This window comes from Dasypus novemcinctus, chromosome 19, assembly GCF_030445035.2.
Source record: "Dasypus novemcinctus isolate mDasNov1 chromosome 19, mDasNov1.1.hap2, whole genome shotgun sequence".
Lineage (NCBI taxonomy): Eukaryota > Metazoa > Chordata > Mammalia > Cingulata > Dasypodidae > Dasypus > Dasypus novemcinctus.
In genome coordinates this window covers 39,733,458-39,760,019 of record NC_080691.1, presented here as the reverse complement: position 1 = coordinate 39,760,019, position 26,562 = coordinate 39,733,458, and the positions used below count along the sequence as shown (strand labels likewise).

General features: G+C 49.7%; 1 protein-coding gene and 1 non-coding gene across 3 annotated transcripts in view; both read right to left on the bottom strand.

The window, feature by feature from the left end:
• Positions 1-26,562, bottom strand: part of OSBP2 (oxysterol binding protein 2) — a 244,718-nt gene that overhangs the window by 126,041 nt on the left and 92,115 nt on the right. For both annotated transcript variants that reach the window (XM_012520769.3, XM_058281670.2), the window contains exon 2: positions 19,276-19,484. In XM_012520769.3, the coding sequence (XP_012376223.2) occupies positions 19,276-19,484 (209 nt within the window). The remainder of the gene's footprint in view (positions 1-19,275; positions 19,485-26,562) is intronic.
• LOC111761356 (U6 spliceosomal RNA) lies at positions 13,084-13,190 on the bottom strand. Its single transcript, XR_002794749.1, has one exon. It is a non-coding gene; the product is annotated as a U6 spliceosomal RNA (small nuclear RNA).

Here is a 26,562-nt window from a genome sequence, read left to right as displayed (position 1 = left end):
TGGGGCCTCCCGGAGAAGGCAGGCTTGTCCGCATGCCACGGAGAGCTGTCAGCCTGCAAGCGCCATGGAATGCCACCCGGCCCACAAGCGCCACGGAGTGCCAACTCAGCAAGCAGACGCAGCCAAAAAGGGAGACAAGCAAAAACACAAAAGAGCACACAGCAAATGGACACAGAGAGCGGACAACGAACAAGCCACAAGGGGCGGGGATAAATAAAAAATAAATAAATACAGACACACAGAAGAACACACAGCGAATGGACACAGAAAGGAGACAGCAAGCAAGCCACAAGAGGGGGCATAAATTTTAAAAATAAATAAATACAGACACACAGAAGAACACACAGCGAATGGACACAGTAAGGAGACAGCAAGCAAGCCACAAGAGGGGGCATAAATTTTAAAAATAAATAAATACAGACACACAGAAGAATGCACAGTGAATGGACATAGAGAACAGATAGCAAGAAAAAGCTGCAAGGGGTGGGGGAGAATAAAAAAAAAATCATTGGGATGAATGGATGTGGCTCAAGAGCACCTACTTCCCAAATGGGAGGTCCTAGTTCAGTTCCTGGTTCCTACTAAAAAAGCAAACGAGGGAAGCAGACGTGGCTCAACTGATAGAGTGTCCGCCTACCATATGAAGGGTCCAGGGTTCGATCCCTAGGGCCTCCTGACCTGTGTGGTGAGCTGGCCCACGTGCAGTGCTGCCACACACACGCAGGGGTGCCCCCACGTAGGGGTGCCCCATGTACAAGGTGTGTGCCCCGCAAGGAGAGCTGCCCCCTGAGAAAAAAGCGCAGCCTGCCCAAGAGTGGCGCTGCGCACATGGAGAGCCAGCGCAGCAAGATGACGCAACAAAAAAGAGACGCAGATTCCCAGTGCCACCTGATAATGCAAGTGGACACAGAAGAACACACAGCAAGTGGACACAAAGAGAAGCAATAGTTGGGGGGGGAGGGGAGAGAAATAAATAAAATAAATCTTTTTTAAAAAAAGGGAGGTGATACCATCCTTTAAAAAAAAAAGCAAACAAACAACAAGCAAACAAGTGAAAAACAACAATTCAGGGGAGTCGATGAACTCAGTGGTTGAGTGCCAGCTTCCCATATACAAGGTCTCAGGTTCAATCCCTGGCCCTGGAACCTCAAAAAAATAAAAAATAAAAAAACTTAAAAATAAATAAATAAATAAATGGGGCATATTTGTGTTTGTCTACTTCTGGGTTCACCATTGTGTTCTACTGAGCTTTGTGTCTCTGTTCCTCCACCATTTTCTTGTTTACAGGAGCTAGTGAGTCTTAAAACTAACATCAGGCGGAGCGATTCCTCCCACTTGATTCTGTTTTATCAAATTTGTTTCATCTATTCTAGTTCCTCTGCCTTCCATATAAATTTTAGAATAAGCTTGTCTGTCTCCACAAAATTTTGACAGGAATTGCATTAACTATATAGATCAAATTGGGGAGAGGGTGTAGCTCAGTGGCTGAGCACCTGCTTCCCACGGTGAGGTCCTGGGCTCAATCCCTGGATACTCCTGAAAAAGAATTGGGGGAAAACTGATATCTTTACTATGTTGAGTATTCTGATTCATGATCACAAAATATCCCACCACTAGTTTTAGTCTTTTATTTCTTTCATCAGCATTTTTTGGTTTACAGCATACAGACATTATGTTTATTGTATTTATACCTAAGTATTTCATGGGGGGCATTGTAAATGCACTTTAAAATATTTTTTCTTTCCAATTGTTTATCGCTAGTTCATAGAAATATGAATTGAGCTTTGTGTGCTGACCTTGTATCCTGTGACCTGGCTAACCTCACTTATTGTAGGAAAATATTTGTGGATTCCTTGAGATTTTCTACGCAGGCCATTCTGTTTGCGAATGGCTCTGATTTCTTTTTCTTGTTTTATTACACTGGCTAGGACTTCCAATATGATGACGAATACAAGAGTGAGAGTGGGCATTCTCACTATTTTTCCAATCATAGAGGGAAAGTGTTCAGTCTTTTGCCATTAAGTGTAATGTTAACTGTAGGTTTTTGAAGATGCCCATATTCAGTGGAAGAAATTCCTAGTTTGCTCAGAGCTTTTATCACAAATGGATTTGAATTTTGTGAAATGCCTTTTCTTCATCAAGTGTTATAATCATACAGATTTTGTTCTTTGGACTGTTAATATAGTCAACATTGGTTGTTTTTTTTTTTTAAGGTTTATTTTATTTCTCTCTCCCCTTCCCCCCTGTTGTTTGCTCTCTGTGTCCATTTGCTGTGTGTTCTTCTGCATCTGCTTGTATTATCAGGTGGCACTGGGAATCTGCGTCTCTTTTTTGTTGCATCTTGCTGTGTCATCTCTCTGTGTGTGCAGTGCCACTCCTGGGTGGGCTGTGCTTTTTTCATGCGGGGTGGCTCTATTTGTGGGATGCACACCTTGTGCATGGAGCACCCCTACACGGGGGCGCCCCTGTGTGGCATGGCACTCCTTGTGCACGGCAGCACTGCGCATGGGCCAGATTACCACACAGGTCAGGAGGACCTGGGTTTGAACCCTGGACCCTCCGTATGGTAGATGGACACTCTATCAGTTGAGCTCATCCGCTTCCCGAGTTGTTTTAGTTTTAATGTTTATTTACAAATGCTCCATTCCCACTAAGCAAAACCTCCCCCTTCTCCCCATCCCTTGTTAACTTCTTATCTACTTTCTATCTCTGCAACATGCTGTTTCTAGATATCTCAGATAAGTGACATCACATAATATTTGTCCTTATGTACCTTGCTTATTTTATTAAGAATAATGTTTTCAAGGTTTATCCATGTTGCAGCATATCTTAGAACTTCATTCCTTCTTAGGGCCAAATAATATTCCATAGTGTGTATGTACCACATTTTGTTTATCCGTTCATTTGTGGATGGAAACCTGGGTTGTTTCTACCTCACGGCATTTGTGAATAATGCCGCTATGAACATTGGTGTATAGGTATCTATTTTCCCTTCCTTTGGCTATTTGTCTAGCGGTAGAATTGCTGGGTCATTTGGTAATTCTATAGTTAACTTCTGGAGGAACTGCCAAACTGTTGTCCACAGTGGCTGCACCGTTTTATATCCCACCAACGATGCACTAGAGATGTAATTTCTTCACGTCCTCTCCGACACTTATTTTCTATTTTTATTTTTTTAAATAATAGCCACTCTAGTGAATGTGAAGTAATATCTCATAGTGATTTTGATTTGCATTTCCCTAATGGCTAATGATGTCGAGCACCTTTTCATGTGTTTATTGGTCATTTGTATACCTCCTATGGAGAACTGTCTATTCAAGGCCTTTGCCCATTTTTTAACTGGTTGTTCGTGACCTTCAACTTGGCAAGGGCAGTTGGGGCGGTTAATACGCAGCAGGAAAAGACAAGTAGAGAGGGTGGGGCTGTAGGAGAGAGACGGGATCAACAACAGACAGATTCCTGAGGAAGAGGGCCTGGCCCTCCTCACACAGTCTCCACTAGAGTCACATGGAGTAGATCCAGGGAGGCTGGTAAGTCTGAGGGCCACAGTCTGAGGTGGTGGGGGCTGTGGGCTTCTTTTTTTTTTTTTAAGATTTATTTTTATTTATCCGCCCCCCCTTCCCCTGGTGTCTGCTCTCTGTGTCCATTTGCTGTGAGTTCTTCTGTCTGCGTTTGTTACATTCATTATAATGCATTACCATTAAGTCCAATGAAGGTTTTTGATGCATTCTGGGAGATGTTGGCTGTCCAAAGACGAGCTGGGAAGTTCTTTCTCAATGCTGGAATCATTCCCTCTTTTAAGAAATTCAACTGATTGGGTTAAGCGCCACTTATTGCTGATGGCAATCTCCCTGCTTGATCTAATTATATCCAACTATCTATGATTTACCACTGCAGTAAACTCAATGGTGACTAAAGTCCATAAATGCTCTTGTATTACAATTAACCCAGTGCTTCCTTGACCGAACAACTGGGCACAATTACCTGGCCGAGTTGACACAATAGCCTAACCATCCCAAGTGGCAAGGACCTCAAGAGCCCCTGGGAGGTGGGAGACGGGAGAGGGAGCTGGGGTGGAGAGGGGGACCCACGAGATGGGGCAGCCACTGACAAAGGCCCAGCAGAAGCTGCAACCCAGAGGTTTGAGGCGGCTCTGGTCTGCATGGCGGCGAGGCGTTGCCCCCAGTATTTGTTCACATTGCATGTCCACCCAGGCTCGGCCAAGGGGCCCTAGCCTGAAGGTGGAACATGCAGAATTAAAGGGTAATGACCCGAAGAGCAATGACCTCACTGCCCTCAACTGAGAGGTCACCTCACAGAGCAGTTTGTGGCATGTTTCCACTTATCCCGTGTGGCAGCCCAAAGAAATCTTTGCTGTTAGACACATTTTACAGGTGAGGAAACAGCACAGAATGCTCAAGCGGCTTTGCCAAAGGGACCCAATTAGCAAGTGACAGAGCTGCAGACTCCAAGACTGTCTCACGGTCGGGTGGGGGACACGTGGGGGTGATGGAAGGGTTGACAACCAGGCGAGAGGGGCTGCCCACGGGGGCCAAGGCCACGCATGGGAGGATGAGAAGACAGAAGGCAGCTATAGAGGAGTCACAGGAGTCTAGAAGGGTGCTGGAGAGGCATCTGACTTTAGAGGACTGAGCTCCCGGAGATGGTGCTACAGGGAGAAGGTGGCCAGAACCGAGAGCGCAGTCAGGTTGCCCTGGGACAGGTCCTCCGTGTCAAGGCACGGTTGACAATGCAAGGGCGTGCCAGCTGGGGACAAGGGCTGGGGCTTGAAGATGAACTCTGTGGCTGAGGGTCCTGGTGAAGCCCAGGGCTGGGCAGATGGGTGGGGAGGCACTCCTGAGCAGGTGCACCGAGCAGCCAGGGCTTAGAAGAACCAGCTGCCTGGGGAGAGAACGCCAGGGCTGGGCATGCCCGTCCTGTCCCTCTCAGAAGGGAGGAAGTTCTTTCTCCTGATCAGGTTCTTTTCCCCCAAGGTGCCACATTCTGATGACCCCACAGGGACCTTAAAAAGACAGGTGAGGGAAGCGGATGCGGCTCAAGCTATTAAGTTAAGCTCCCGCCTACCACATGGGAGATCCTGGGTTCAGTTCCCGGTGCCTCCTGGAGAAGACAAGCAAGACGGCAAGCTGACACAACAAGATGATGCAACAAAAGAGACACAAAGAGATACAAAAGGAAGAGACAATGAGACATACAACAAAGCAGGGAGCTGAGGTGGCTCGAATGGTTGAGTGCCTCTCTCCCACATGGGAGGTCTGAGGTTTGATTCCCGGTGCCTCCTAAAGAGAGAAAAACGAGCAGACAGAGAGAACACACAGCAAATGGACACAGAGAGCAGACAGAGAGCACAAACAACGGGCAGGGGGATAGATAAATAAATCTTCAAGAAAAAGAGAGGTGAGTGAGCAAACATGCGTGTAAGGCAGCCCTGCCCAGCACACTGCAGAAGGTTCTCGAACCAGCCACCAGAGGGCAGTGTGGAAATAAGATGGCCTTCTTTACAGAAGCTACTTCAACAGCAAACTAATCAGGCTGGGGTTGCCCGACTCCTCCACAGAATATCAGAAGCCTCCCCGCTCCCTCCGTGTGCTTTTTCTAAAAACATATAAAGAAGAGTCTGAGAATCCAGGGATTAGAAAGAAATGTCCTGCAAGACTGGTTGGTCCCACCGTCTTCGAGCCCTGGTCTCCACGGTGACAAGGGCCCCCCACCCCTCTCCAGCCCAGCAGGGGGATCCCTGGTGGGAGGTCCCGGCCCATCAGGCACCCACAGCTCCGCGGACCCCCTGCTCCCAGACTCCCAGGCCGCACCTGGCCCACAGGGCGGTCCGAGAAGCATGGCAGTTCGTGGCCTTGGCCTCTGCAGGTGCTGACCCCCATCTCTGGCGCAGCACAGCAGCTGCGCACAGGCCCACAGGAGGGTCAGGTGACCTGGCCCAGGAGGCGGATCTGGCAGGTGGATGGGCTGAAAGGTCCAGAGGCCAGGGAGGGGTGAGCTGCTAGCAAGACAGGGGCTGCACATAGGACCCGCGATGCAGGCTGCCCGGCAGGAAGGGCTGTTGAGAGAGGAAGAAGGCAGCAGGGGTTAAGGGACGGGGTGGGGGGCTCTCTGTGAGGGTTAGGGCAGATGCAGGGATGGTCAGCAAAGAGGACAAGAAGACGTGGTTAGATGGTCAAGGTCGGGGCTGAGCACAGCCCCAGCAGGAGCTGGTCAGAGCAGACCCAGAACTGGCAGGGGATGGGGTGGGGAGGGGGATAGATGGGTCACACACATACCCCAGCCTCAGGGCAGCGGCAGGAGGGCAGCTGGGACCCTAACAGCTGCAGAGTCAGGGCCATGTGTGATGGTTAAGCTAACGGGTCAACTCGGCCAGGAAATGGTGCCCAGTTGTCTGGTCAAGCAAGCACTAGGCTAATACAAGGGCATTTCGTGCACTTTAACCATCAGTGAGTTGATTGCATAGATGGCTGATTACATCTACCATCAACCCAGGAGGTTGCTGTCAGCCAGGAGCGACGTCTCATCCAATCAGCTGAAGGTCTTAGGAGAGAAGTGATTTCAGCATTCAAGGAGAGAATTCCCAGCTCTACCTCAGACATGCTGGGTCACCGGGGAGCTCATCGAGGACCTTCATCGGGGCCCCTGGTTTGCAGCTTCCCCTATGGAATTTGGATTTGTGCATCCCCACGGTTGCATGAGACGATTTGATAAAATCTCATATTTCCAGATACCTCCTGTCGGGTCTGTTTCCCTAGAGAACCCTGATGAATAGACACGTGGGGAAGACCCCATTCTGAGGCCCACGGGGCAGGTCGGGCCAGGAGACGGGGGCAGGTCTCGGCCATGGCAGGACAGAGGGAGCTGGCCCTATGGAGCATGGCTACGGAAAACAGGGATTTATTTCTTCTTGAGAAGCAGCAAGAGCAACATGTGGGGAAAGGAGGGCTAAAATTTAAAACAAATCAACAAAAACACAGAAGTTGCCCAGACAAGGTCTGCCCTCCTCAGAGGCTCTGCTTGTGGCCCCTGTCACGCGGGCACAGAGGACAAGTGCCCACGTAGAGCCGGGGCCTGGACGTGCGCGGGGGCCGCTGGAGGAGAGGAAGGCAGCTCCAGGCCCTTCCAGAACTGCTCCTCTGGGGTCTTGCCTTGAGGCACCTTCTCAAGTCAGGGTCAGCCCAGGGAAGCCTAGGGGCCCAGACACAGCGGCCACCAAAGTCCAGGCGCAGCTGGAGGACGGAGGCAGCAGAGAAGTGGGGTCATGTGGCAGAGGTCAGGGGTCAAAGTGTGTCATCGGGTGGGCCCCCACGCAGGGGTGAGCAGTGGCTGGTCCCAGGTCTGGGGGCCAATTTGGAATTCCAGCTTGCCCCTGGGAATGGGCAGGGAAGAAAGCTGACCTGGGAGATGGCCCGAGAGCAAAACAAAGGCTCAGGCCCCAGCCCCAGCCTCACTGAGGGGTGGCTCAGACCCCAGCAGCCTTTGCAGTGTGGGGGGATTTAAGTTGCCCACGGTGGACAGAGCAAAGCAGGGCTGTGGGGCAGCCTTGGGGGCAGCCTGTCTGCCCGCTGGCCTCTTCCGGGGACTCAGAATGGCCTCCAGCTTCCTGCACGTGGGCAGGGCCACTGGGCCTTGTGGCAGGCGAGCCAGTTTGGCCTGTAATCTGGCCACATATTTAATGGGGGTATGCTCCCCAAATACAGCACACGATTCTTCCCAAGAGCCCCTAAGGGTGGCAGGGAAGAGGCTGGGTCCTCCCAACTGAGGCTTCATCTGTGAAAAGAATAAAAATTTCATTTGGGGAGTGGATGTGGTTCAAGCAGTCGGGTGCCCCCTTCCACATGGGAGGTCCCAGGTTCGGTTCCTAGTACCTCCTAAAGAAGATGAGCAAAACAGCAAGCTGACGTGACAGGCTGGTGCAGTGAGCTGACACAACAAGGAGACACAACAAGGAAACACAATGACAGACATAACAAGGAAACACAATGACAGACAGAACAAGCAGGGAGTGGATGTGGCTCAAGCAATTGGGCACTTCCCTCCCACATGAGAGGTCCTGGGTTCAGTTCCCAGTGCCTCCTAAAAAACGAAGATGAGCAGACACAGAAAGAACATACCAAACAGACACAGAGAGCAGAGAGCAAGTGCAAATAACAAGAGGCGGGGGGAGAAACAAATAAATCTTAAAAAAAAAAAAAAGACATTTTGACCTCTTTTACCTTTGAGTCTACAAAGAGCAAAAACGGGTAAAGGGTTAGAGGTGCCGAACTGTCCTTTCCCAATGACGATGTAGGAGAGGAGGCCAGGAGCACACCAAGAATCCATCATGCTTCTTGGGACAGCAGGGCAGGGCCAGGCGGAGGTGGCGGGGAGCTGGGGAGCTGGAGCCTGCTGCTGCCATTCAGATGTGGGGGGCCAGCCCCTGCCTGGGGGGTTCATGTGGTCTGGGAACCTGAGCCTTCGGCTTTTACTCCATGGGCTGATGCTCCTTGCTCCCTGAGGCCTGGAGGGCCAGGGCAGTGCAGGGCCAATCTTAGGGCTGATAGCAGATGTCCCCAGGACAAGGGCCTGCAGAGATGTGCCCACTCCCAGGGCTGGCAACGGAAAGGAAGAAGAAAAGCAAGCTCCAGAGAGGCCCAGCACGACAGAGGGGGGCTTCCCAGCACCACGCTCTAGCTCATCTCTGGCCCCTGACCTACCACGTTGCAGGACCCGGCATCCCAGGGCTTCACGAGCTTCTGGAATATCCCGAGCATTTTGGAATGATGGAATGGACCCGCATATGGTTGCTGGCCTTTCATTCTTCCAAAGAAATTAAAGGCAAAAAATGACACAGTCATTTCATAAATGAAAAAGATTTTCTACATTACGGCAAGGGAGAGAAGCCCTGATTTCTGCATAAAGGACAACTCTTTAAGTGGAATAACTGTGGCTTTGTGAAAAGCCAGCGTGGCTCTCGTGTGGGTGGCCCAGGCTTGCTCTGCGGCCCTGTCACATAAGCCCTGCTTCCACTCTTTCCTCGTGGAAGGCCCGCCCTCCCCTGTCCTCACTGACAGCAGGGCCCTCTGGCCTGTGGTCACTCCCTTATCCTCCCCCCGCAACTTGGGGTGCTGCTCCAGTCCAATGCCAGCTCCCTCCCTACGGAGGCTTCTGGCAGCTGTCCCTGCTATCTCTGGCCTCTTACTCACAGAAGACAGAGTCCTCTCCCTCCGCGGGGATTGGTGGCATCCAACGGCTGCTTGCCTGCTGGCCTCCTCCTGTCCCCAGACTCAGACCCTCCAAGGCGGGCCCAGGCCTGAGCATACTCATGTCTGAATTTCCTGCACCTAACTCAGCCCTTGGACATCAAAGGACGCCATTCAAGACCCCACGAATAACGCACGCATGCCCTTCAGTGAATAGTGGGCATTTTGCCCTCGAGTGACCTCATATTATTATATTGCTTTCTTTAATAGAAAAGAAGCCTCCTAGTATTGATAGAACTCTCAACTAGGGGTTCTTAATCAGGGGTCCAAGGACCCCAGGGTCTGTATTAGTCAGCCAAACAGGTACTGATACAAAATACCAGAAATTGGTTGGTTTTTATAAAGGGTATTCATTTGGGGTAGGAGCTTACAGATAGCAGGCAATAAAGCATAAGTTCCTTCCCTCACCAAAGTCTATTTTCACATGGTGGAGCAAGATGGCTGCTGACGTCTGTGAGGGTTCAGGCTTCCTGGGTTCCTTTCTTCCAGGGTCTTGCTTCTCTCTGGGCTCAGGGTTCCTCTCTTCCTGGGGCTTGCTCCTGTTTCCTCTATGAGCTTACACCCCGGGGCTCCAGCTTAAGGCTTCAGCATCAAACTCCAACATCAAAAACCCTCAACTCTGTCCTTTGCCATGCCTTTTATCTGGTGCCATGTCCCACCAAGGGGTGGGGACTCAATACCCTAATGACAGGCCCAACCAAAACCCTAATCATACCTTAACCATGCCCAGTACAGACAAGACTGCAAACACAATCCCATATCTATTTTTGGAACTCATAACTGTATCATACTGCTACAAGGTCCGTGGAAAGATTTCAGGGGGTCCGTGAGCTTGAATTGAAAAAAATCAACTTCTTATCTTTGTTTTCTCTGACGTCTAACTGAAATCTAGCATTTCCTTCACTTAATGAATGTCTGCAATAAATTACAGTGGTATTCACTTCATATCACATGACAGTTGTCACATACCTCGAAAAACCGCTTATGCTCATCCATACTTCGAAATTACGGCCGTTGTTAGACCCGACGCTAGTTGAGGGTCATGAAACTATCTGCCACTACACTCTGAGAAGGGGTCCATGGTTTTCACCAGATTGGCAAAGGGGTCCAGGGAACAAAAGAAGGTTAAGAACCCCTGCCCTAAACAGAGAATGCAGTATGTGAAAATAACACCTGGGGAGTCTGAGCATCTGTTTGTGCTCCTGGAAAACTCTGCCCAGTATCCGGCTGAAGCCCGTTTCCTTTTTGTGTGCTCGGGCACGTCCCCCACCACTGTCCCTCCCTGTCCTGGCCCAGGCCAGTGGGGTAGGGGGTGGGAAGGTGTCTTCCCAGAGACAGCTCTCCGGGGCCACTGTACATATTTCAGGGAAATGTGTGGTGTAGGGTGTAGGTTGTCTTGTGATGGTGAAAACGGGTTTTTCCCCCTTTCCCTTTCCATCACTCCGGGTGATCACGTGGCCTCGCCTGCCACCAGATGCAGGAAGGATGATTTCTGAGTGGGATGGACGAAATCAGTTGCACACACAATGCTGCACACTTCCCATATATGCCACGAAAGCCACGCAGCAGCCAAGCGCAGGGCGGGGCAGGGCAGTCGCTCTCGTTGTTCAGATGAAGAAACAGGAGCGCAGAAACATTCATTGTTGTGACAGAGGCCTTAGAGCTGGACCGGAGGGTCGGAGAAGCTCAGCCGGCCCATTTGTTGGACAAGATGATGGGCTGAGGCCGGAGAGAGACACGGTGACGCACCCATGGTCAGACCACAGCCTCGAGATATGGACTCCTGAGCTCTGGCCCAGCACCCGGTCCCCGGTCCCACAGAAGAGAAAATGAACAGTTAAAGATATGCGAAGTTAGCCAAGGAGGGCAGCGCCTGAATCCAGGGAGGACTCTCAGGAACCCCCAAACCTCTGCAAGAAGCTCCAGGTACCACCCGCTCCCCTCCCCGTGGTCCACTCTGTTCTGTTTCACACTAAACAGAAATCGGTCTCATCACTTCCACAGCTGCTTCTGCTCGTGCCTCCTGGCACCACGGAAAACAAGTCCACAACCTTGTTCACGTGGCCTGACCCTCCAGACCTTCAAGGCGAGCCGGCTCCATTCCAGTGGTGACAGGTCCAAGGAAACCACCACACCCCAGTCGCTCCTCCCAGGAAGGCTCCAGCCCTGCGGGGGCGACATGGCTAAGCACCGGGTCCCACCGCAGACCCTCCCTGGACGCTGCGGGCCCCGGACTCACCTTGCCGACAAGGGCACAGGAATCTATGCCCTCGAGGAACTTTAAAAAAAATTTCTTTGAAGTATTTTAATGCACAAAAAGAACATCCCAGAACCAGAACACGTATTGACTTATTAATGATGAAACGCTATATAAAGGAGACTCCTCCCCGTTAGAAAATAGGAATAGAGTGCAAATAGCCATGAATGGAGGTGAATACTTTAGGATTTAGGAGACGGGCAATAAGTAAACAACCAATTAATAACCACTGATTGCAGCAAAGAAAATAACGCTTCGGGGTGAGGGGGTGGGGTGCGGCTTAAGACCCTCTGAGGTCACGTTAGGTTGAGGCCTGAAGGATGGGAAGGGAAACAGGTCAAGGGCAGGAGCAGAGGGATTGGCAAGTGCAAAGGTCCTGAGGCAGGGCCAAGCAGAGTGGAGCAGGAGTGGAGATGAGGCTGCCAGGGAATGCAGATGGCACAGGGCCTTAGGGCCAAGCAGACTACTCTGATAGGGATTGCACTGTATCTATAAATAACTTTGGGAAGTATTGCCATCTTAATCACATCACCTTCCAATCCATGAGCACGAGGACTCTTCCCATTTATTTTGGTCTTCTTCAATTTCTTTCGGCCGTGTTTTATAGCTTTCAGTGTACAAGCATTGCATCTCCTTGGTTAAATGTGTTGCTAAGTATTTTATTCTTTTGGATGCTATGGCAATGGAATTGTTTTTTTACATTTAGTTTTCAGATTGTTCACTGATAGTGTATAGAAACACAACTGATTTTTGCAAATTGATCTTGTGCCCTGAATCTTTGCTGAATCCCTTTATTAGCTCTAATAGTGTTTTGTGGCTGCTTCAGGGTTTTCTATATAAAGGAACATATCATCTGTGAATAGAGATAGTTTTACTTCTTCCTTTCTAATTTGGATGCCTTTTATTTCTTTTTCTTCCTAGCTGCTTTGGCTAGAACTTTGAGTACAATGTTGAACAGCAGTGGTGAAAGCAGGTATCCTTGTCTTGTTCTTGATCTTAGGGTGAAAACTTTCAGCCTCTCATTGTTGAGCATGATGCTAGCTGTGAGGTTTTCATTAGTGCCTTTTATATGTTGAGGCAATTTTCTTCCACTTTATCGAGTACTTCTTCATGAAAGAGTTTTGTCAGATGCTTTTTCTGTATCAACTGAGATGATCCTATGGGGTTTTTTCTCTTCATTCTATTCATGTGGTGTATTATATTGATTGATTTCCATAAATTGACATCCTTGCATTCCTGGGATAAATTTCACTTGGTCATGGTGTATAGTCCTTTCAATGTGCTTCTGGATTCAGTTTTCTAGTATTTATTGAGGATTTTTTCATCTATATTCATAAGGATATTGGTCCATAGTTTCCTTTTCTTGTGATGTCTCTGGCTTTAATATCAGGGTAAGCTGGTCTTATAGAATGAGTTAGGAAGTGTTCCCTCCTCATCTGTATTTTGGAAGAGTTTGAGAAGGATGAGAAGGACTGGTATTAATTCTTCAAATTTTTGGTAGAATTCACTAGTGATGCATCTGGTCCTTGGCTTTTCTTTTTGAGAAGTTTTTTGTTTTTTTTTTTTAATATGGAGTGCTTCACGAATTTGTGTATCTCTCTTGTGCAGGTGCCAAGCTAATCTTCTCTGCATGGTTCCAATTTTAGTATATGTGCTGCTGAAGCAGGCACGAAAGGTTTTTTTTTTTATTACCAATTCAATCTTTTTACTTAGAGATCTGTTCAGATTTTCTGTTTCTTCTTGAGTCAGTTTTAGTAATTTGTGTGCTTCTAGGAACTTGTCTATTTTATCTAGGTTATCTACTTTCTTGGCATGCAATTGTTAATAGTATTCTCTTATAATCCTTTTCATATCTGTAATTGAGGTAGAAATGTTTCCACTTTTTTTTGTTTAAAGATTTGTTTTATTTCTCTCCACCCCCTCAATGTTTTACATTTGCTGTGTCTGTTTGTTGTGTGCTGGTCTTTTTAGGAGGCACCAGGAACTGAACCTGGGACGTCTGATGTGGGAAGAAGGTGCCTAATCACTTGAGCAACCTGGGTTCCCTGCTTTGGCGTGTCTCTCATTATGTTTTCCTTGTGCCTCTTGCTGCGTCACCTTGTTGTGTCAGCTTGCCGCACCTGCCTGTTGCATCAGCTCGCTGTCTTGCTTGTCTTCTTTAGGAGGCACCTGGAACGGAACCTGGGACCTCCCATGTGGGAGGTGGGAGCTCAATTGCTTGAACCACATCCACTTCCCCTCCACTTTCACTTTTTTTTTTAAAAAGATTTATTTATTTATTTCTCTCCCCTTCTCCCCCTGCCCCCGGTTGTTTGCTCTCTGTGTGCATTCGCTGTGTGTTCTTCTGTGTCTCCTTCTATTCCTGTCAGTGGCCTGGAAATCTGCTTCTCTTTTTGTCGTGTTACCCTGCTGCATCTGCTCTCCGTGTGTGGGGCGCCACTCCTGGGCAGGTTGCACTTTCTTTCACGCTGGGCTGGCTCTCCTTATGGGCGCACTCCTTGCAGGTGGGGCTCCCCTACGCGGGGGACACCCCTCGTGGCACGGCACTCCTTGGGTGCATCAGCGCTGCGCATGAGCCAGCCGCACACGGGTCAAGGAGGCCTGGGGTTTGAACCGCGGACCTCCCATATGGTAGGTGGATGCTCTATTCATTGAGCTAAGTCCTCTTCCCTCCACTTTCACTTCTAATTTCAGTGACTTGAGTCTTTGTTTACTCCAGTCTGGTCTTTATTATTTTCTTTCTTCTGCCAACTTGAGTTCAGTTTGCTCTTCTTTTTCTAGTTCCTTAAGGTATAAAGTTAGGTTATTGACTAAAAATTCATTATTTTTAATGTATGCATTTATAGCTATAAACTTCTGTGGCAGTTTGATATTATTTATGAACTTCAAAAAGAGATATTCATTATGTTTGTAACTGGTCTGTTCCTCTGGCCATGATACCCTTTGACTGTATTAAATTCAAAGGTTTTACATTTACTTGATTATGTTAGGATTAGGGCTTTGATTCGACCACATCGTTAGGGCATGCAGGGTTGAGTCGCTACCCCCTTGGTGGGCTATATAATCAGGCACTCAGTCAAGAACACAGAAGTAGATACACATGAGAACACAGAGGAAGAGAGAGCCCCATAGGCTCGGCAGAGTCTCTGGGAAGAGAGAGGAGACATTAGTCTGATAGTTTACAGCTGACCTTGTGAAGAGAACAGAGCAGCTGAGCCCAAAAAGAAATGAACCCAGGGAAGAGAAATGAGCCCTGTGCCAGCCTACAGCTGAGACCAGAAGAAGCTGGGACCACGGAGCCTTGAGAGGAAAGAGGAAGGCTGAACCCTCACAGACGCCGCCCGCCATCTTGTGTCAACACGTGGCAACTGGCGGCGGACTTGGCCCAGTGGTTAGGGCGTCTGTCTACCACATGGGAGGTCCACGGTTCAAACCCCGGGCCTCCATGACCCGTGTGGAGCTGGCCCATGCGCAGTGCTGATGTGCGCAGGGAGTGCCATGCTACAAAGGGGTGTCCCCCACGCGGGGAGTGCGCCCCGTAAGGAGAGCCGCCCAGCGTGAAAGAGTGCAGCCTGCCCAGGAATGGTGCTGCATGCACGGAGAGCTGGCACAACAGGATGATGCAACAAGGGGAAACACGGATTCCTGTGCCGCTCGCAACAACAGAGGCGGACAAAGAAGATGCAGCAAAGTAGACACGGAGAGCAGACAACCGGGGTGGGAGGGGGAGGGGAAAGAAATAAATAAAATAAATAAATCTTTAAAAAAAACAAAAACCATATGGCAACAGAATTTGGGTGAGAAAGTACCTCTTATATTACCTTGAGTTGGCCTCTTTGGGGTCTTGTAACATAAGCTTTTACCCCAAATAAATACCCTTCATAAAAGGCAACAGATTTCTGGTACTTTGCATCAGCACCCCTTTGTTTGACTAATACAACTTCCCTCTGAGCACTGCTTTTGCTGCATCCCATAAGTCTTAGAATGCTATATTTTGTTTTCATTCATTTCTAAGTATTTTCTTAAATTTCCTTTGCAATTTCTTCTTTGACCCCTTAGTTGTTTGGTGCCGTCTACTACATGGGAGGTCCAAGGTTCAAACCCCAGGCCTCCTTGACCCATGTGGAGCTGGCCCATGCGCAGTGCTGATGCGTGCAAGGAGTGCCATGCCACACAGGGGTGTCCCCCGCGTAGGGGAGCCCCACGCGCTAAGAGTGCACCCCGTAAGGAGAGCCGCCCAGCGTGAAAGAAAGTGCAGCCTGCCCAGGAATGGTGCCGCACACATGGAGAACTGACACAACAAGATGATGCAACAAAAAGAAATACAGATTCCTGTGCTGCTGACAACAGAAGCGGACAAAGAAGAACATGCAGCAAACAGACACAGAGAACAGACAACTGGGGTGGGGGAAGGGGAGAAATAAATAAAATAAATAAATCTTTAAAAAAAAAAAAGAACATATTTTTTAGTTTCCACGTTTAAAAATTTTTCCTTCTTTCCTCAATTATTGACTTCCAGTTTCATTCCAGAGAAGATACTTTGTATAATTTCAATCTTTTTTAATTCATTAAGAATGGCCCATGAGTACTTGAGGAGAATATGCATTCTGCTAATGTTGGGTAGCATCTTCTGCGTGTTAGGACTAGTTGGTTTATAGTGCCTAAGGCTTTTCAGTAATCCAGTGACATGACTGAAATCCCATTTTTCACCTGTGCCTATGGCTGCTGCTTAGAGAACTCACTGGTGAGGTGGCTGTTGCCGGCATCCAGGTTGATGTAAGAGAATACAGGTAATGGGGGATGGTACCTGCACTAGGGGATGCCAGAATCACTGGGAAGCAGCAGTGGATGGTTTCAAGAGGTAACTGGAAGCGGGAAGTAGGCTTCCTATTGGATGAGACATGGTCTGTAGCCCACGAAGGGACAGGCAGGGCCCGGATGACCCACAGATGTCTGCCTGAAATGCCACCTGTGCCCTTGACCCGGGCAGCTGCCATCAGTCCGGCCCAGAGAGGACCACACCAGACGGCCTCCCCCTAACTCAGGGCTGCCCCAAGCTGCCGCCATCACAGGCCAAAAGTTGAAGCCGCAGCTCTTTGACATCAGCCTGGAAGCTGTGAGAGGAGGACACTGCCTTGCAGAGAACGGCCACCCCTAGGGCCATTTTACAAGAAATAATCAGGTGGTCCCAGCCTATCACTCAACACACAGTGTTGTATGAAGATGTCTTCCTGTAAGAGGAATCCTGCCATTTCCCACCGGCACTTAGCAAATCCTACCTCGAATTGTACCTGAAGTGTTTGTCTCTGTCCTAAGTCCCTACCAACCAGAAGACGCAAGCCACGGGCTGCACCTCCAGCTCCTGGCCGTGCCCGAGGCTCCCTTAAAGAAGGATGGTGAGCCTGCAGGGGTGCTGGGGGTCGTGCGGGGGCCCCATTTCTCCTGGAGGAAGCCCAGGCTAGGACCCTCCAGTCCTGTCCAGCTGAAGTCACAAACACTTCCTTCCCAGCTGCAGAAGAAAGCCCAGGCGTCTGTCCCGGGAAAACTGCTCCAGGGTGACTCACACAACACATACCACCTGCTATGTTATTTTCAGAAAGTTCCTAGAAAACCAAGCAATTTTTTTTTAACTTAGAAAGGACCTGCCGGAAAGAGGGAGTTAGTTCTTCCGTGAACAGCAGTGCCCTCCCCACCCTCCACCTGACCGAGGCGCTGTCCCGAGCCGAACCACACCACGCATCGAGGCTGGCCATGGCAGCTGTCCTCAGAGGCATCCAAGCTGAGACCGCGGCCTGGGGTGGCCCAACCTCCTCCTTCACGGGGAAATTGGACCACGGGAAAGTGATCCCTGGGTCCCGGGGACCACTTGCCAAGCTCAGCATCCCTGCCGGCAGCCACACCAGTACTGGAGACCAGGCACTGGACGGGGGGCCTGTGCTCCGAATGGGTGAGACCAGGAGGCCAAACTACCATCCGATGCCCTTTAATGTGCACTGAGACGCTAGTGCTGGGGGGGACAGAGGCCCTGGGGCGGGGAGGCTGGGCACGGGGCGTGGCTCCTCTCATCCTCCTTGCACTCATGGCCTGTGAGATAATCCTGGAGAGTAAGGGCTGGGCTCTGCTCTCCTCCGTAGCCCTGCATCCCTAGAGAATCAAGCAGGTTTGGGGGAACACACACTATTTTGCTTATAACTCCAAAGGACGGCAGCTTCCCAATCCCACTTCCCTGTGTGTGTGTACCCATCCCCCCCCCCCCCCGCCCCCCATCAGAAACACCTGCAATGGCTCTGGGTGGGCAAGGCTGAGCAGGGGCAGGCAGCCCCCAGGGCAGGCAGGTGGATGACAGCCCTCAGCATTGCAGGTGCACACGCCCACCGGCCCCGCAGTCCCACTTCCTGGAGCGTACACGTTGTTATACTTGTGCACGTGTGAAATGAAGCAGTCACAAGGTGACCACCTGCAGCACGGTGTGTCATGGAGAGGGAAACAATCTACATGGGCATCAACAGGTTTAAATAAACCTGGTACATCCATACAACAAGACACTCTATTGTAAAAAGAGGAAGCTTTTTATGTACCGACAGAAAATTTTCTAAGAATGCTAAACAGAAAAAAAAAGGTGGAAAACCATATTTAAAAATAGGTACATATATGTATAAAGACACAAGATACCAGTTGCCTCTGAGTGGGAGACCTGGGTGGCTGGGGACAGGAGTCAAAGGCAGACGTCACTGAATACTCTCTGGAAGCTTTCAGCATATGAATCATGTGAAAATCTTGTGTGTTAAGAATAAATGTATTGGGAGGCAGATTTGGCTCAACAGATAGTGTCTGTCAACCACATGGGAGATCCAGGGTTCAAACCCAGGGCCTCCTGACCCATGTGATGAGCTGGCCCACATGCAGGGCTGATGCGCACAAGGAGTGCCCTGCCATGCAGGGGTGTTCCCCACGTAGGGGAGCCCCATGCACAAGGAGTGCACCTGTAAGGAGAGCCGCCCAGTGTGAAAGAAAGTACAGCCTGCCCAAGAGTGGCACCGCACACACGGAGAGCTGACACAGCAAGATGATGCAACAAGAAGAAAGAGATTCCCAGTGCCGCTGACAAGAATACAAGCGGACAGAGAAGAACACACAGCAAATGGACACAGAGAGCAGACAACTGGGGGGGGGGGGGTGGGGAGGGCGAGAAGAAGGGGAGAGAAATAAATAAAAAATTAATCTTTAAAAAAAAAAGGATAAATGTATTAAAGGAAAAAATAGCAGGTCTTGCTCAGGACTTCTGAGATGGCCTCCCTCCTCGGCACAGGCAGCAGTTCTGGCCAAATGGTTCTCAGTCTCCATAACGGACGGGGAAAGAGGCTGGCCCGAGGCACAGGTGCTCTGCTGGGATCCCACTCCCCGCTGCTTCACGCCTGACCCACAGCAGCAGCTGAAGGGTCTGTGAGAGACCGCCGGGCTTGTCCCCGCCACAGCACTCGCAGCCCCCACCTTCCACACACACCTCTGCAGGGAGAAGCGGCGGTCATCCCCGGCCACCCCGGCTTAGGAGGAGAGCGGCTGAGCATCTCACAGCTGGGGATGCCCGGGGCTGGGTGGGGAGGGCAAACGCGCGGAGCACGACCTCCCGGGTTATTCTGGACTAACCGCGGGTCTCCCGGCCACTACCGGCACCCCGCAGATGCTTTCAACTCCCGCTCCCTCCAGCCCCGCGGCACGGCCCGCGGGGGGCCCGCCGCGCCGAGCCCTCGCTACCTGAGTGGATGCTCATCGTGCGGACAGCCTTGGCCTTGGCCAGCTCCAGGGTGGTGATCCACTGCTGCCGCTCCACCTCCGAGCTGGCCTTGAGGTGGTAGGTCCTCGCCCCGCTGGACAGCACAATACTGCACGTGTCCTCCGCTTCAATGTGCACTGTGGACAGGATGATGGTTCCACGGCAGGTGTGGGCCATCTCCCCCTGATTTCTGCAGGATGTAAGAGAAGGGATGGCGTAAGGGCCCTGGACTCAGGAGCTCCAGGCTGAAGCACCCACAAGGCGAAAATCCTTCGGAATCTCGGAACCTCAGGACGGGGAGAGGCCCTGGAGTTGGAGTTGGGAGATGATGCCTATTGGGAATAACCGGCGAAGTGGGCTCAAGGGGACTCTGAGGTTGAGCAAGACCCCCTGGGGGAGTGGGAGGGGGAAAGGGGCCTGCATCGGTGCCACGTGGCCTGAGGCTTCGGACACTAGGGTTGGAGAAGAGGAGTGACTTCCCAGGGTCGTGCAAGGCAGAGCGGTCTGCTGATTCCACCCCCAGGCTCTTCCTCAGAAAACCATGCTGTGGGAGCACGGTGGGATCCTGCCACTAAAACGATCTGGGAACCCTTAGTCCAAAAGGGAGGACTTGGAGGCATCCCCCCATCCACACCTCCAACAGGAATGGCCTGGAGCAGTGTCACCCTAACACTGCTCTTTTGCCGCACGGCCGCCAGTCACGAGACCTGCAAAGTAAGGATGTCGTCATCCTCCCCTAGTCCCACGATGAATGAGATGACGGCACTTGCTGGGCTCACAGTGCAGACTCTTGATAAAGGACCAACTCCTTAGCTGGGTACAAGGTTAGGCGGCTAATGGTACCAAAGTAAGGGGGAGCAGAGGTGACCAACGTGTGTGCCAATTCGAACTATGACCAGTTCCTGAAACCGGAGATCCAGCTTTCACGACTGGAACTACTGAACTCACTCCCTTAGACACCTGAAGGTAATTCAGAACCTTCCACGGCATGCTCCTTCCCCAGAGAACGTTTGAAAAGGAGGTGTACCTGGTCAGTATTTAACACTGCCAGTGGCAGGAGCTCCTCTGACTATTTTCTGCTGTCCCTTAAAGCTCATTGATTTTGTTCATCATTTGTCAATTCCTTGATTCTCCTACCAGTTCTAAAGTCAGATGACTCAAAATTCAACAAGGTAATCATCTTTCATTTGAAGAGCTGCTGCCTTTTCTGATTCCACTCTGCCCTGATCGCAGTCCTTACAGAGGATGGTGACGTACACCTGAGCAAAGACTCAGCTCTTGGTGTCACCATCTTCCACTCACTCCACAAAACTGGCAAGGCTGGGCTTGCCCTATTGGAAGCCTGGTGTTTTAGATTTCAGGACATTTTAGGCTAGAGGTTTTTTGGGTGTTAGTGGTAATGACTAACTAAAAATTACCCTAGGTCTTAGGAAAAAAAAGAAGAGGGAAGGGATGGACAGTGTTCTAGAAAGAAGGAACAGCAGCTGCAAAGACCATAAGGCAAGGAGGAGTTTATGGCTTTCAAGAATAGAAAAAGGTCCTGTGTGGCCAGAGAATTGACAGCAAGAGAGTAGACAAGAGAAAAATTAGGTAGGGGCCAAAGAGAGTACCTTGCAGGACACACTAAGGATATACATATTTTTAATTCCCAAACTAAAGCTGGGGACTCCCTAGGCTCAATGTCAGCAAAGAAGCAGAGGTGACTGAAAATTCTGTTCCTGGAGGAAAAATGGGGAATAAAAGTGCCTTGTGCATGTTGGGAGACTGGAGCCAGGCCTCTGCTTGAAATCAGGGCTGGGCGGGAAGTTATCTAGCTTTTATCATATTGGATTGCAACCCATAGACTAAAATAAATACCCAAGAATCCATCCTGATATAAATAATTGAAGGAATAAATAAATGGGGGAGAAGGGACAAAACTGCCTTAATAAATGTCGATGGAATGAAGGAAATAGAAAAATCATTAAATGCCATGTGGCATCCTGGGCTGGATCCTAAAGTATTTAAAAAAAAAAAAATTAGTGGAAAACTGGTGAAACTGGAATAGTCTGTTACAATGTTAATCTCTTGGTTTTAAAAATCATTTTAGATATCGACATTAGGGGCAGCTAGTGAAGGCTATGTGGGAATGCTCAACTATTTTTGCAACTATTCTGCAACTTTTCTTTAAGTCTAAGTTATCTGAAAATAATTTTTTTTTTTAAAAAGCTGTTATCATCTTCCACCCAGGGTCACAGATGATATGAACTCTTGTGGCCAGAAGCTGAACTTGCCTGCATTCAGGCTCAGTTACTGGACTGGACATATTCCCCCATTGTAGGGTCTGTTTCTAAACTGGGGTCTACAGGGACTCAGTGTTTCTAGACAGAAAAGAGTAGTATGGTGGGTGCAAGTAGGGGAGGAGAGAGAACTTCTCAGTCAAGATGAGCCTGTAAAGCAAAATGCAAAACCCATGAGGAAAACCAATGCTAATAAACAATTCAACTAAGTCAAGGATCAAAAGATGAATCACTTCAGTCAAAATGGATCTAACAGAACAATATGAAAACTTTTAAAATAAAAATAGGTATAGGAGTCTCAAAGATGAAGGAATAACATCCATAAAAAGAGCAAACCTTTATGAAAGAAAAGCAGGCAAAAATGAAACAAGAACAGGTACTATGAAAAAAGTAACAGAATTTCATAAATTGAAGAGATAGCAGATAACCTTTACCAGTCAACTAGCATCCAAATCTACATTGAATCATTACCCATTGTAATTTAGGGTTACTTTTTATTAAGGGTCTTGAAGAGGTTACTTTAACTTTTCAGTTTTACTTTTTTGCATTAATTGGAAGAAATTATAAAGCATCATATGTGAATTCTAGATTAAAGGTCCCTTAAAATTTTCAAGATCCAATGCATTTGCTGGTCTTGAAATTTAGCTCTGCTTTTTTTTTGTTTTTGTCTAGATATCCTGAGTTCAAGCCATTCTTCACCAGTAGCCAAAGTGTTTTTGTGTGTGTGTCCTCTTTATGCAATTTTGAAAATTTTCAATGGTTCCAAACTCAGTCCTGAAAGGGCCTAAAATTCAGGAAAAGATCTTAAAATTTGGATTGCTGCTGGGAGTGGTGTACCTGCCCATGGTGTACATAAAAGGCTGTGTTTCTCCCATTGTGAATTCTGGTTGAAGTAATCTTCTCTGTTAAGGTTGACCTTCCAGGGCTGCCCAACAGCCCAGATGGTAGAGAAGTTAAAGTCCTACTCACAGCATGCTGTACACAACTCTCCCCTTTCCAGGCCTTTTGAGGTATGTATCAACTCAGAAACATCTGTTCTCACCCAGGCCTGGGCAGCTTCAGTGGCCTCACTATTGCAAGAGAAACCACGTCCTAGGGCGTCTCTGTTATGTGAGCGCTCATTATCCAGTATGCATGGTTGTGTGAGTCTACCTTGTTTTTTAAGGAGGTACCAGGGATTAAACCCAGGACCTTGCACATGGGAGACAGGTGCTCAACCACTGAGCTACATCTGCTCCCCTCTACCATTTTTTAAGGAGACATGTTCTGAGACATTGCCTTGCTATCTGGTGGATATGTGATGTATTTAGAACAAGTGGAAACAAAATATGGAATACCTGTAGTATAACTTAACTGCAAGAAGGGTTACTGTAACCAACATCTCTCAAAGCAAGCCACACCAACTCTTAACAAAAGAATACTAAGCACACTCTGGTTTCCAGCAAGAGCACTAGCGATCAGAACTCGGATGATAGTAACAGTAAATATAGCACTTTCTAAGCCAGAGACCAACTGAAGACATGAACCCCTCTCTACTGGACACAAACCTGTGCACAATCTCAGAGTCCCTCTCCTAGTATCCCATTTGGGCTGAACTGCCCCTCCAGTTCCAGTTTTGGAAAAAGCACTGCATCTCAGAGTACAGGATGTGGCTTCCTGGATGGCCATCAAGTAGCCGAATTTTTCAAACCACTAGTGTGGAAGGGTTAGTGCCTCATGGGTTAAACAATGACCAATGGAAAATGGCAGATGGGTGGAAACCAGGTATGTAGATCCCCCTTACTTATCCCCTCTGTGGATCCCTCCAAGTTATGGTTCATCCTTGCAAGCCCTTTGGAGAAGTCCACGAGCCCAAAGAACATGAGCAGCTGCTGTCACTGTGTGCAGTTTGCTGCAAAGGGGTGGTGACTCTGTCAAAGCGTCACAAATCACTTTGCGTCCTTCCCTTGCCTTCCTTTCCCTTTTCTCTCCCACATCAACAAGGCTCATCTTGCTGTCCCATTGAACGTCCAACCTGTCAACACTCAAGACCAATGCTGAACCCACAGTGATAAATCCCCATTCCTTGGGAAGAACCAGCCAGCCACTGACTATATACGATCTGGGAAAACCATTTGTCCTTAATGGAATCGATACGTATTCTGGCAACTGCTGCTGCATCCACTCAAAGTGTCTCCAGCAGCCTGCCACCCGATGCTTGCCGAATGTGTCATCTGCTGATCTGGTTTCCCACCCAACACAGCCTCAGACCAAGAGATCCATTTCAGCCAAAGAGGTGCAACAAGGATTCCTGACCATAGGATTCACTGGTCTTATCATGAACCCCACCATCCCTCGGGAGCAGTGACCCAACACCACAATGGCATGGCCTCTTTGAAAGCCCGATCAAGGCACCAACTCAGAGATGTCTGGCAGGCTTGAGGCACTGTCCACCAGGATGCAGTGTGTGTATGGAACCAACAGCCTTTATATGGTGCCGTGTCCTCTACAGAGACAGGTCTGAGAACCAAGGGACTGGTTCTCACCGTCACACAGAGTAAGCTACTTGTTGGGTTTGTGCTTCCCACCCCTGCACGCTTGGACTCAGTTGGGCTCACGGTCCTAGTTCCTGGGAAGAGGAGGGGACGATCCTGTTATGAGACACTGAACCAAAAGCTGAAACTCCCACCTGGTCCCATCTGGCTCCTCAGGCCCAAGGGTGGAGTGACCACACTTCTGGGGGCCACTGCCCCCAACTGCCATGAGGAGTCAGGATGGTAACCCGTAACAGAGATAGGAAAAGAATGTCTGGAACAGAACACAGGGGAGGCTGTGGGGTATCTCTTAATACTTCCACATCCAGGAAGGGCTGCTCGTGGGCTCAGGGCAAACACCACAGACCAGCCACAGTGCTAGTGGAGAATGGAGAGAATTTAGAACTGGCAACAGAGGGGAAGAGGAAGCACATCACTCACGGGGGCTCAGGACCAGCCACAGCGGCAGCGGGCAAGCCCGTTGCGCAACATCCTCGCTTCATTCTCCGGGCTTCAGTGGTCCCGACTGGCCAGTGGCAGGAAGCGTTCCCTCAGAGAACGCGTGAGGGTCTTTGGTCCATTATGGAGGTCCACACCATATCAAGAGCCGATACCAAGGGAGGGCACGAGTGGACCTGAGTAGCGCAAGGTGTGGACTGTATTGGACACAAACCTTGCGCGCCTTCTCAGAATCCCTCGACCACCTCCTTCTTTCTCGCCCCCATCAGCGCCTCGTCCGTGTGGTTTCTCCTCCACTTCTGACCTTGCATGAAATGCCGCAGCAGGACATGGGGGGGATGGAGGGGAACGGGGCAGATAAATTTCCCCTCCGTTCTCCCCTCTGTGCCCCACTCCGAGGTGTACCGTCTCCTTGGCTGTCTTCTGGAGAGCTCACGGCACTTGCGCCTACTGAGCAACCGCTGAGTCTGGAGCTGGCCGTGAAGGGCGTGCAGCCAGGTGATGCATTTTTATCTTCCCTCTGCCTCGCTTCCCAACAAAGGGCCAGCGCTTTCATCCTTGTCTCGGGTTATGCTTTCTAGAGGGTCTTCACACAAAATGCCCGTGGCAAGAAAAAAAATGGACAGGGCAGCACATTTGAATCCAGACCCACAGGAAGGCCAAAGCTACAAATCAGAAGCAATGCACTTGACCTTGTGTGTGAATTTCGGTCAACAACGGCTCAAGATGACTTTGATTCAGTTGGGAAATTCCCCTCCAACCTTCCAAATCCTGACTCAGCAAGTACTTCCTGTGGGTACTCTATAAAGGAATTGTGCTAGAAACTGGGGAGGCAATAGATATACAGATAAATAAGACAATTTCTTGGCCTTAAAGAGCTTTCCATCTCAGGGAGGAGACAGACCTATAAGTGGCAAGCCACTGTTTAATAAGCAGAGAGAAATAAATTCAAAATAAGGGGGTGTAGGCGGCAGACTTGGCCCAGCGGTTAGGGCATCCGTCTACCACATGGAAGGTCCGCGGTTCAAACCCCAGGTCTCCTTGACCCATGTGCAGCTGGCCCATGCGCAGTGCTGATGCGCGCAAGGAGTGCTGTGCCACGCAGGGGTGTCCTCCACATAGGGGAGTCCCACGCGCAAGGAGTGCGCCCCTTAAGAGAGCCGCCCAGCGCGAAAGAAAATGCAGCCTGCCCAAGAATGGCGCCGCCCACACGGAGAGCTGACACAACAAAAAGATTCCTGTGCCGCTGACAACAGAAGCCGACAAAGAAGACGCAGCAAATAGACACAGAGAACAGACAACTGGGGTGGGGGAGAGGGGAGAGAAATAAATAAATTTTTAAAAAATTAAGGGGGTGTTTACTTTATGAAAATTATAGTTTACTTACTTTTCTGTATGCAGGCTATTCCTTCAATTAAAAAGTTGACTTAGCAGAGCAGGTACAGCTCAGTGGTTGAGTGTCTGCTTTGCATGTATGAGGTCCCGGGTTCAATCCCCAGTACCTCCTAAAAAAATAAAACCTCAAAATGGAGGGAGAAGCTGCAGGTGGTGGGAGCTAGGAGACAGAAGGACCACTGCTCTGTCCAGGAGGGACTGAGAGGGACACTGGAAAGGTATCTTGAAAGATGAGAGGACTTTTCCCAGGCAAGGCTAGGACCTGCCTACCCAGAGGAGCGGTGTGGGGTCCAATGGAGATGGGAGAGGCAGGGGCCAGGGCACCCAAGGACGGGCCCCCCATGGGCCTGGGCGGGACGGGTGAATAGCTGGTTGCAGGGATGAACAGCAGGAGCCTCTGATGCAGCTTAGCCCTTACCACCCCCCCCCCCAACCCATCTAGAACACTCCGACCCCACAGCACACACCCTGCTGCTTAGAGCTGCCCACCTCTTTCTGCACCCCAGAGACTGATCTGCAACAAATGTGCAGTTTAGGTTCCACCAATGAGATGCCTTAACGTGGAAACGTGGGAAGCAGGGAGAGGCAGAGGTACAGCAATCCGTTGTGGTTGGCAAGAACG